At 37.5% G+C, this 12757-nt stretch overlaps 1 protein-coding gene across 1 annotated transcript in view; it reads left to right on the top strand.

The window, feature by feature from the left end:
- LOC123933608 (phospholipid-transporting ATPase ABCA3-like) overlaps positions 1-12757 on the top strand; it is a 138512-nt gene that overhangs the window by 39492 nt on the left and 86263 nt on the right. Inside the window, 3 exon segments of the mRNA XM_045992948.1 lie at positions 1336-1473; positions 6197-6311; positions 12330-12344. Coding sequence (XP_045848904.1) covers positions 1336-1473; positions 6197-6311; positions 12330-12344 — 268 coding nt within the window.

Raw genomic sequence — 12757 nt, 5'->3', positions numbered from 1 at the left:
AGGGCCTTTACAGTTGGTCTTTTATAGAAAGCTAACCAGGGAACTTAAATCCTTTCAACACCTTCAATGGCTGCCTTTCTTTTTAGGGTCTTCATTAATTTTCAAGAAACTATCTGCTAGATATCCAAGTCTAAAGAACCATAATTTTTGTGTCTGTCATTCTTTCAGAAAAGAGTGGTTTCCATGAAAAAAGTGGCTAGTTCACAACTCAAATGACACAAGTAATTTTTCTCAGAGCTTCCATTATATTTTCATTTGCTATAGAAATGCTTTATTCATATTTCCCATTTCATCACACAGAATATTTAAAATATCATATTCAAGGAATGAAACTTAATAACTAATTTTTACTTTTTCATAAAAGACACAAGTGAAATAAATTGATTGATTTATTACTGTGTCTGGTGGTGAAGAAGATGGTGATTGCTTAGTACAGTTTTATGCTACTAATTTGATTAGCATTAAAGCACCAGGCATTTTACGCGACATTGCTTTTATACCACCAATGAAGATATCAATGCAATAGAAAGATGAATAATGTATCTTTAAAAGTATTTTTTTAAAAGATTTTATTTATTTATTTGACAGACAGAAATCATAAGTAGGCAGAGAGGCAGGCAGAGAGAGAGGAGGAAGCAGGCTCCCTGTGGATCAGAAAGCCTGATGTGGAGTTCGATCCCAGGACCCTGGGATCATGACCCACGCCGAAGGCTGAGGCTTTAACCCACTGAGCCACCCAGGCGCTCCTAAAAGTATTTTTGTGAAAAAGAATTTTGAACTCACAGACTCATGAAAATGTGTTAGGAATCTCCAGGTATCTATCTGTATATTGCATATCCAAATAAAGACACTTGACTTAAAGTGATAGAATGCTTTTCACTGAGCCATTTTTTAATAGATTTTATTTTGTTTTTCTTCTTGGACAGTGAGCTTTTATTTTTTTTTATTTTATTTTTTTAAAGATTTTATTTATCTGTTTGACAGACAGAGATCACAAGCAGGCAGAGAGGCAGTCAGAGAGAGAGAGGGGAAGCAGGCTCCCCGCTGAGCAGGGAGCCCGATGTGGGGCTCGATCCCAGGACCCTGAGATCATGACCTGAGCTGAAGGCAGAGGCTTAACCCACTGAGCCACCCAGGCACCCCGACAGTGAGCTTTTAAATAACAGGTTTTGTGCTTATTGTGTAGAAGTTCACATTCTAGGTAGTTTGCTTTCAATTTTGTTTCAATGTATGTGGTTCAAGCCATCTTGAAACCAAAGTGAAATGAGCCAAAGTGTTAAGAGTATTTCATTTTTCACTGACATCCTGATGACTATGGTTTTGGTCTTTTCTTAGAAATCTTACTGGTTTGGTAAAGCTTTAAGCATTAAGTATAAAGAAGATAAACAAATTTTTGACACAATTAGAAGTGATTATTTTGAAGAAGTGCCTGTTGATTTGGTGCCTGGTATTAGGATCCAACATCTATACAAGGTACTGTTTTCTAAGTCTCTTTTCCCCAATGCATGGAAAGTTAGTTTATGGTGTATAGTAGATGTTTTCACTGGCCATGGCCCTACCGCCACCTCACCATAAGATGTTAATGAAAGTTGTATTCAGCACATTAATTATTTGACAAAATAAAAATGAAAGATGTGCAAATAAAGTAAAAATCCATGTATTTTTCATTTCTTCAGAATGGAATCCAGCTTTGTATTATGATAATGGTGTCTTTTACAGTATTCCCACAATAATAGCTAATGTCTATCTGGGACTATGGTGATTTGATATGTAAATATTAATTTATGTTTACAGTTATAGTTTTACTTGTTCTACCAGTTATGCATTAGACTATTTGGCTGAATTCTCTTTTGTCCAAACTTTTGGTGAGGAGGTGTTCCTGGATATATTAGTTTATTTTGATCAATTAAGTGCCCCTATGTAGGCCTTTGTTGCTATAAACTTTGCTCTTAGTACAGCTTTTTATTATATTCATATGAGCAATTACATGCAAAAAATGAAATAGAGGAATCTGGAAGAAATGGAGGCATCCTAGAAACATATAAACTACCAGACTGAACAGGAAGAAATAGACAACCTGAACAGACCCATAACTAACAAAGAAACGGAATCAATAATCAAAAATCTCCAAACAAAAGTCCAGGGCCAGATAGTCTCCCTGTGAAATTCTACAAAACATTTAAAGAATTAGTACATGTTCTTCTGAAGCTGTTTCAAAAAAATAGAAATGGAAGGAATATTTCCAAACACTTTTTTTAAACAACTTTTTAAAAAGATTTTATTGATTTATTTGACAGAGATTACAAGTAGAGAGAGAGGCAGAGAGAGAGGGAAGGGAAGCAGTCTCCCTGCTGAGCAGAGAGCCTGATGCGGGGCTCGATCCCAGGACCCTGGGATCATGACGTGAGCCGAAGGCAGAGGCTTTAACCCACTGAGCCACCCAGGTGCCCCCCAAACACTTTTTATAAGGCCAGAATTACCTTGATCCCAAAACTGGACATAGACCCTACCAAAAAGTAGAATTACAGACCAATATTCTGGATGCAAATTTTCTCAACAAGGTACTAGCTAATAGGATCCAATGGGCAACATTCAAAGGATTATTCATCATGACAAAGGGGGATTTATTCCTGGGCTGCAAGTCTGATTCAACATCCACAAATCAATCAATATGGTACACCACATTAATAAAAGAAAGGGTAAGAACCATATGGTCCTATCAATAGACGCAGAAAAAGCATTTGACAAAATACAGCATCCTTTCTTGATAAAAACTTTCTGCAGTGTAGGGATAGATGGTACATACCTCAGTACCATAAAAACTATATGTGAAAACTCCACAGTGAATATCATCCTCAATGGAGAAAAACTGAGAGCTTTTCCCCTAAGGTCAGGAACATGACAAGGATGTCCACTCTCACCACTGTTGTTCAACATAGTACAGGAAGTCCTAGCCTCAGCAATCAGACGACAAAGAGAAATGAAAGGCATCCAAATTGACAAGAAGTCAGACTCACTCTTTGTAGACAACATGATACTTCGTGTAGAAAACCTAAAAGATTCCACCCCAAAATTGCTAGAACTGATACAGGAATTCAGCAGAGCCACAGGATATAAATCGATGCACAGCAGTTAGCTGCATTTCTATTCACTAACAATGAGGCAGAAGAAAGAGAAATCAAGGAATTGATCCCATTTACATTTGCACAAAAACCAGTAAGATGCCTAGGAATAAACCTAACCAAACAGGTAAAAGATCTGTACTCTAAAAACTGGAGAAGATTTTATTTACTTCTTTAACAAAGAGAGAGAGAGAGAGAGTCAGAGAGAGAGAGAGAGCATAAGCAAGGCAAGTGGCAGGCAGAAGGAGAGGGACAAGCAGACTCCCTGCTGAGCAGGGAGCCTGATGTGGGGCTCAATCCAGGACCTTGGGATCATGACTTGAGCCAAAGACAAACGCTTAACAACTGAGCCACCAGGCACCCCTGGAGAACACTTATGAAAGAAATTGAGGAAGACACAAAAAATGGAAAAGCATTCCATGCTCATAGATTTAAAGAACACATGTTAAAATATCTGTGCTACCCAAAGCAATCTACAAATTCAGTGCAATCCCTATCAAAATACCATCAGCGTTTTTTTCATAGCACTAGAACAAACAGTCCTAAAATTTGTATGGAACTGGAAAGACCCCGAATAGCCAAAGCAATCCTGAAAAAGAAAAGCAAAGCTGAAGGTATGAAATTCTGGACTTCAAGCTGTATTGCAAAGCTGTAACCATCAAGAGAGTATGTAATAGCACAAAAACAGATACATAGATCAATGGAACAGAACAGAGAGCTCAGAAATGGACCTTCAGCTCTATGGCCAACTAATCTTCAACAAAGCAGGAAATGCTATCCAATGGAAAGAAAGCAGTCTTTTCAACAAGTGGTGTTGGGAAAATGGGACACATGCAGAAGAATGAAACTGGAGCACTTCCTACACCATACAAAAGAATAAACTCAAAAAACCTAAATATGAGACAGGAATCCATCAAAATTCTAGAAGAGAATACAGGAAGCAACCTCCTCTCCCTCACCCCAATGACTTTTCATTGGACCTTCCCCTTTTACCAGGAGAACACTTTTCCACTCCTCCTCCTGGCCTGCATTGGCTTGGAGTCTCTGCTGGACCCAGGTGGTGGTGGCTGCCCACAGTCTCTGTCTGCTCTCAGAGGTGATTAGTCTGGGGAATGCATAAAAGCACTCAGAATACTACCTATGCCCAGTATCATACACTCCCACTCCCCTTCCATTTCCCTCCCTCTCCCACTCCTTCCTGCCTGCTGGACACATCTCCAAAGGCAAGGGAAACAAAAGCAAAATGAACTGAACATAATAAAATTTTTTTAAAAATTTACCCCAAAGATACAGATGTAGTGACCAGAAGGGCCATCTGTACTCCAATGTTCATAGCAGCAATGGCCCCAGTTGCCAGACTGTGGAAAGAGCCAAGATGCCCTTCAGCAGATGAATGGATTAAGAAGATATGGTCCATACATACGATAGTGTTTTATGCCTCCATCAGAAAGGATGAATACCCAACTTTTGTGTCAACATAAACAGGACTGGAGGAGATTATGCCGAGTGAAATAAGACAAACAGAGAGAGTCAATTATCATATGGTTTCACTTAACTTGTGGAGCATAAGGAATAACACAGAGGACACTGGGTGAAGGAGAGGAGAAGTGCGTTGGGGGAAATCGGAGGGGGAGATGAAGCATGAGAGACTGTGGACTCTGAGAAACAATCTGAGGGTTTTGGAGGGGAGGAGGGTGAGGGTTGGGAAGGCCTGGTGGTGGGTATTAAGCAGGGCACATATTGCATGGAGCACTGAGTGTGGTGCATAAACATTGAATCTTGGAACACTGAAAGAATAAAAAAAAATTAAAAATAGAGACTTTAAAAAATGAACTATTAGGACTTCATCAGGGTAAAAAGCTTTTGCACAGCCAAGGAAACAGTTAACTAAAAGGCAAAATACATGTGGGGTGTGTGTGTGTGTGTGTGTGTATACACACACAGACACAGACACACACACACACACTGGAATTTTACTCAGCCATGTAAAAGAATGAAATCTTGCCTTTTGCAATGTCTTGGATGAAACTAGAGGGTATTACACTAAGTGAAGTAAGTCAGAGAAAGACAAATACCATATGATGTCATTCATATGTGGAATTTAGGAAACAAAGCAGGTAAACAGAGAGGAAAGGAAGGAAAAATAAAATAGGATGAAAATTGAGAGAGAGGCAAACCAGAAGAGATGCTGAACTCTAGGAAACAAACTGAGGGCTGCTGGAGGGACATGGGTGGGGGGATGGAATAACGGGATAGGGCACTGGATGTAACGAGCAATAGGTGTTACATGCAACAGATGAATCCCTAAATTATACCTCTGAACCTAATCAGGAAAGCTTTATGACTTCAAGGAGCTTTACTTGACTATCTTATACAAAGTAGCACCATCTACCAATGTTACTACAATAGGTAATCATTTACAGGTTTTTGATTTCCATGTGTTTCTTCTACTGGAATTTTTCTGTCGTGAGAGCAGGAGCTATTTTGGTCTTGTTCATTAATGTATTCGTAGTACCTTACACAATGTATGCCACAAAGTATAGGCCCACAATAAATATTTGTTGACCGAAGGGATTGATTAGCAGTGATGTGTTTTAGTAGACGAGGCAGAATGAAGTGTGTAAGGTAAGTCAGTCTCAGGTTTCTGTCTTCGCATCTGCGTGGGTTGTGGTAAGGAATGTGGCATGAGGAATACATTTTCAGGTATGCTAATGAGTCGTGTTTGGAGTACCTCAAGGAAAGTATAATGTGTGTCCACCATGCCGTTCTGGAACTTAGCAGGAAGACCTAGACAAGCAGACTGTGGTGTTATCGGCCTCAAGACAGTAGCTGGACTGACGTGGGACTGGATGAGATGAGGAGTTTTGTAGACTTTTACTTTTAAGGTCTCTGCATATATTGCCTTTAAATATTGTTTATTTTTCACAGTTTTGTCTGTTTTATGCTTTGGCTTTTTCTCCTTTTGAGATTAATGTTCTGTCATTTGTTCCTTTCTGGATAGTTGATAGACATGCCTGCCCTTTATAAGCAATAATAATAAACATAAAGCTAGTACTTTTTAAAAATTTTCACAGGAATTCACAGTGGAGAAGGATACCATCGTAGCAGTAAAAAACTTATCTTTCAATGTATATGAGGGTCAAATCACAGTTCTTCTGGGACCTAATGGAGCAGGAAAGATTCTTACAGGTAAGTTTTTACGGTCACCCTGATCACAGATACCATACATCAAACTCTGAAGCTTCTGTGTACCCTCTTGACATTGACATCATTGTTATTTAAGTTATATGCACAGTTGTTGATTAATTCACACTCTTCTTAAAGTGCAGAACATTTGTTACAAAGTTTAAAAATCAGTATTTGTTTTTGCATCTCACATGCCTTTTCTTCATAATATATTGTTCCCATTGGTGGATGCAAACACCCTTTAACTTTCAATTCTTATTCATTCTTTCCTTTTCTTTTTTCTTACTTTCCCTTTTATTCCCCTGTCCTCTTTGTAGGAAAATCATTCTAATTCAATTTACATAGTTTTCATTGTAAAATATGTGATATATATTCTTATGAATGGATTATTATATATATTAAAAATTTTTCAATCAAATAAACTAAAAGGCAACCTACAGAATGAGAGAAGATATTTGCAAATGACATTACAGATAAAGGGCTGGTATCCAAGATCTATAAAGAACTTCTCAAACTCAACACCCAAAAAACAAATAATCCAGTCAAAAATGGGCAGAAGACATGAACAGACATTTCTCCAGAGAAGACATAAAAGTGGCCAATAGACACATGAAAAAATGCTCCACATCACTAGTCATCAGGGAAATATAAATCAAAACCACAATGAGATACCACCTTATACCAGTTAGAATGGCAAACAAAACCGGAAACAACAAATATTGGCAAGGATATGGAGAAAGGGGAACACTCTTATGCTGTTGGTGGGAATCCAAGCTGGTGCAGCTATTCTGGAAAACAGTATGGATCTTCCTCAAAAAGTTAAAAATAGAGCCACCCTACAACCCTAGCAGTAATGTCCACAATAGCCAAACTGGGGAAGGAGCCAAGATGTCCTTCAATGGATGAATGGATAAAGAAGAAGTGGTACATATATGTACATTGCAATATTATTCAGCCACCAGAAAGGATGAATATCTAGCATTTACATTGACATGGATGGAACTAGAGGATATTATGCTGAGTGAAATAAGTCAGTCAGAGAAAGACAATTATCATACGGTTTCACTCATATGTGAACATAAAGAATAGTGCAGAGGACAATAGGGATGGGGGAAACTGAATGGAATCAGAGAGGGAGACCAACCATATGAGACTCTTGATTCTGAGAAACTAACGGTTGCAGAAAGGGATATAGGTGAGGGGACAGGGTAATTGGGTTATAGCGTTAAGGAGGGTACATGATGTGATGAACACTGGGTGTTATACTGAACTGATGAATCATTGAAAGTTATCTTAAAAACCAATGATGTACTGTACCTTGGTTAATTGAATTTTAAAAATTTCAAACATTGATCCAAGATGAAAAATTTTGCACCCTTACCTACCACCTAGATTCTACTATTTTAGTATTTTGCCACACTTGTCACATGTCTATTGATCCCAATTTTAGGCATCTCAAAATTAATTTTAGATGTTAGTATGCTTCTTACTAAATAATTTTATAATATCATTAACTATAATTTTCTTTTGGTGTAAAACTTTATTATGATGAAACACTTAAATTTTAAGTTGTTTTGTTTTGTTTTGTTTTGTTTTGCTGAATTTTGACATGTGCATACATCTCTGTAATCCAGTTGCCTGTTAAGCTGAAGAAATTCACTACTATCCCAGAAGAGTCTCACTTTTCTCAAGTGATCCACTTGTAATTCATAGCAACTGATACATTGCAGATGAGGCAATGATTTCATTCATCTCATCACTGTATACTAATAAGCCAGGTGTTTGGGTTTTTTAAAAAGGAGTTAAGGTTTATTTATTTATTTATTTATTTTGTCAAATTTTATTTAAATTCCACTTAACCTATAGTGTAATACTAGATTCAAGAGTAGAGTTCAGTGATTCCTTACTTACATATAACACCCAGTGCTCATCACAGAAAATGACCTCCTAATACCCATCACCCATTTAGCATATCCTCAGCCTATCTCCCCTCCAGCAGCCCTCAGTTCATTCTGTGTAGTTAAAGAGTCTCTTAGGGTAGGCTTCCCTCTCTTTTGTTTCCCTTCCCCTATTTTCATCAGTTTTATTTCTTAAATTCCACATAAGTGAAAGCATATACTTGTCTTTCTCTGACTTATTTTACTTAGCAAGATACACACTAGCTCCATCCTGGTCATTACAAATGGCATTCTTTTTGGTGACTGAGTAATATTCTATTGTATATATATGCCACATCATCTATACCCATTCTTCAGTTGATTGCCATTTGGGCTCTTTCCATAGTTTGGCTATTGTTGATAATGCTGCTATAAACATCAGGGTACATGTACTCCTTTAAATAAGTATTTTTGTATCCTTTGGATAAATACCTAGCAAGCAATTGCTGGGTTGTAAGGTAGTTCTATTTTTAACTTTTTTGAGGCACCACTATACTGTTTTCCAGAGTGGCTGCATCAGTTTGCATTCCCACCAACAGTGTAAAAGGGTTCCCCTTTGTCCACATCCTCACCAAAATCAGTTGTTTCTTGTGTTGTTTATTTTAGCCATTTAGACATGTGAGGTGGTATCTCATCGTAGTTTTGATTTGCATTTCCCTGATGCTCAGGTGATGTTGAACATCTTTTCATAGTCTGTTAGCCATCTGGGTGTCCTCTTTGGAAAAGTGTCTATTCATGTCTTCTTCCCATTTCCTAACTGGTTTATTTGTTTTTTGGGTGTTGAATTTGGTAAGTTCTATATAGATTTTGGGTAGTAACCTTTTATCAGATATGTCATTGCAAGTATCTTTTCCCATTCCAAAGGTTGCCTTTTAGTTTTTGTTGGTTATTTCCTTCACTGTGCAGAAGCTTTTTATCCTAATGAAGTTCCAGTAGTTCATTTTTGCTTTTGTTTCCCTTATCTCTGGAGATGTCTCTAGTAAGTTGCTATGGCTAATGTCATAGAGGTTGCTGCCTTTGTTCCTCTAGGATTTTAATGTTTCCTGTCTCACATTTAGGTCTTTCATCCATTTTGAGTTTATTTTTGTGTATGGAGTAAGAAAGTGGTCCAGTTTCATTCTTCTGCATGTTGCTGTCCAGTTTTCCCCACCCCATTTGTTAGACTGTCTTTCTTTCCATTGGTTATCTTTTCCTGCATTGCCAACGATTAGTTGACCATACAGTTGTGAGTTCATTTCTGGGTTCTCTATTCTGTTCCACTGATCTATGTGTCTGTTTTTGTGCCAGTATCATACTGTCTTGATGACTACAGCATTTTAATATAGCTTGAAGTCCAAAATTTGATGCCTCCAGCTTTGCTTTTCTTTTTCAAGATTGCTTTGGCTATTCTGGTCTTTTGTGATTCCATACAAATTTTAGGATTGTTTATTCTAGCTCTGTGAGAAATGCTTATTGTCTTTTGATAGGGACTGCATTAAATATGTAGATTGCTTTGGGTGGTATAGGCATTTCAACAATGGGTAGTCTTTCAATCCATTAGCATGGAATATTATTCCATTTCTTTGTGTCCTCTTTCACAGTACAGATCTTTTCCCTGTTTGGTTAGGTTTATTCTTAGGTATCTTAATTTTTCTGTTGCAGTTGTAAATGGGATTGATTGCTTGATTTCTCCTTCTTCCGCTTCATTATTCAGGTATAGAAATGCAACAGATTTCTGTATGTTGATTTTGTATTGTACGACTTTCCTGAATTCCTGTATCAGTTCTAGCAACTTTTTGGTGTAATATTTTTGTTTTTCTACATAGAGTATCATGGCATCCACAAATAGAGAAAGTTTGACTTCTTCTTTACCAATTTGGATTCCTTTTATTTCTTTCTGTTGTCTGATTGCTGAAGCTAGTACTTCTAGTACTTTGTTAAATAACAGTGGTGAGGACGGACATCCTTATCTTATTCCTGACCACAGAGGAAAAGCTCTGTTTTTCCCCACTGAGGATAATATTTGTTGTGGGTCTTTCATCTATGCCCTTTATGATGTTGAGGTATGTTTCCTCTATTTCTACTTTATTTAAGGTTTTTATCAAGAATGGGTGCTATACTTTGTCAAATGCTTTCTCTGCATCTATTGAGAGGACCATATGGTTCTTATCCTTTCTTTTATTAATGTGTAATATCACTTGATTGATTTGCAAATACTGAACCATGCTTGCGGCTCGGAATAAATCCCACTTGATCATGGTGAATGATTCTTTTAGTGAACTGTTGGATTTGATTTTCTAGTATCTTGTTGAGAATTTTTGCATCTGGGACATTGGCCTGTAATTCTCCTCTTTACTGGGGTCTTTGTCTAGTTTTGGAATCAAGGTAATGCTGACCTCATAAAAAGAGTTTGGAAGTTTTCCTTCCATTCCTGTTTTTGGGAACAGTTTGAGAAGATTAGCTGTTAATTCTTCCTTAAATGTTTGGTAGAACTTCCCAGGAAGCCATCTAGCCCTGGACTTGTTTGCTGGGAGATTTTTTTTAAGTTTATTTTTAACCCAATGTGGGCCTTAAACTCACCACACTGAAAGAAAAGCTGCATGCTCTACTAACTGAGCCAGGCAGGCTTCCCTGTTGGGAGATTTTTGATTATTGATTCAGTTTCTTTGCTGGTTATGGGTCTGTTAAATTTTTCTATTTCTTCCTGTTTCAGTGTTCATAGTTTATATGTTTCTAGGATTGTATCTATTTCTTCCTGGTTGTATGGTTTGTTGGCGTATAATTTTTTTATCATATTCTCTTATGATTGTATTTCTATGGTGTTGCTTGTGATCTCTCTATCATTTGTGATTTTATTCATTTGGGACCTTTCTCTTTTCTTTTTGATAAGTCTGACTAGGGTTTTGTCAGTGTTACTAATTCTTCCAAAGAACCAGCTCCAAGTTTCATTGATCTGTTCTACTGGGCTTTTTTTGTTTGTTTTTGTTTTTGTTTTAAAGATTTCATTTATTTATTTGATGGAGAGAGAGAGAGAGAGAGCAAGTACAAGCAGGGGGAGCAGCAAAGGGGGAGGGAGAAGCAGGCTCTCTGCTGAGCAGTGAGTCCAATGTGGGGCTCAATCCCAGGACCCTGGTTCATGATCTGAGCCAAAGGCAGACACTTAACCTACTAAGCCTCTCAGGTGCCCCTTATTTTTGTTTCTATATCATTTATTTCTGCTCTAATCTTTATTATTTCCCTTCTTCTGCTGGATTTAGGCTTTATTTTTCTAGTCCCTTTGGATGTAAAGTTAGGTTCTGTATTTGAGATTTTTGCTACTTGAGATAGGCCTGTATTGCAATATGCTTCCCTCTTAGGACTGTTTTTGCTGCATCCCAAAGGTTTGAAGTGTCATTTTTTCTTTTTCATTTGTTTCCTTTTATTTTGTTTCTTCTTTAATTTTCTGGCTAACCCATTGTTTAGTAGGATGTTCTTTAAAGTGAACTGTTCTAAATACATCTGTTAAGTCCATCTGGTCCAATATGTCATTCAAAGCCATTGTTTCCTTATTCATTTTCTGTGTAGATGATCTGTCCATTGCTGAAAGTGGGGTGCTAAAATCCCCTGCCTTTACTGTGTTATTATCAGTAAGTTTCTTTATGTTTGTTTTTAAATGATGTGTGCTCAAAAGTTGGGGGCATAGATATTTACAGTTGTTAGATGTTCTTGTTGCCTAGACTCCTTTATTAAAATGTAGTGCCCCTCTTCATGTCTTATTATAGTCTTTGGTTTAAAACCTAGTGTGTCTGATATAAATATAGCTACCCCAGCTTTCTTTTAATATCCATTACCATAATAAATGGTTCTTTATCCCCTCACTTTGTTTTTTTTAAAATATTTTATTTTTGAGAGAAAGAGGAAGAGCATGAGTTGGTGGGGGGCAGAAGAAGAGGGATAAGCAGGCTCCCCACTGATCAGGGAGCTGAATGCAGGTCTCAGTCCCAGGACTCTGGGATCATGACCCAAACAAAGGCATTCACTTAAATGATTGAGCCTTCCAGGTGGCCCTCTGTCCCCTCACTTTCAATCAGCATGTGTATTTAGGTCTAAAATGATTATCTTGTAGCCAGCATATTGGTGGGTCTTGTTATTTTATTCATTCTGATACCCTATGTCTTTTGATTGGGACATTTAGTCCATTTACATTCAATGTGATTATTGATATATATGAATTTAATGTCATTGTATTACTGTGATGCCGTTATTTCTGGAGATTTTTCTGTTCCTTTCTAGTCTTTGTCACTTTTGGTCCTTCTTTTCAACTCACAAGTCCCCTTTAATATTTCTTGCAGAGCTGGTTTATGATCATCTACTCCTTTAGTTATTGTTTGGGTACCCCTTTATCTCTCCTTTTATCTTGAATGACAGCCTTGCTGGATAAAATATTCTTGGCTCCATATTTTTCCCATTCAGCATGTTGGATATATCAGGCTGCTTTCTTCTGGCTTGCCAAGTTTCTGTGGACAGATCAGCTTCTAACTTTATTTGTCTTCC

This window comes from Meles meles, chromosome 21 (genome assembly GCF_922984935.1).
Source record: "Meles meles chromosome 21, mMelMel3.1 paternal haplotype, whole genome shotgun sequence".
Classification (NCBI taxonomy): domain Eukaryota; kingdom Metazoa; phylum Chordata; class Mammalia; order Carnivora; family Mustelidae; genus Meles; species Meles meles.
The sequence above is the reverse complement of the archived record's forward strand: the minus strand, read 5'-3'. Positions and strand labels throughout refer to the sequence as shown.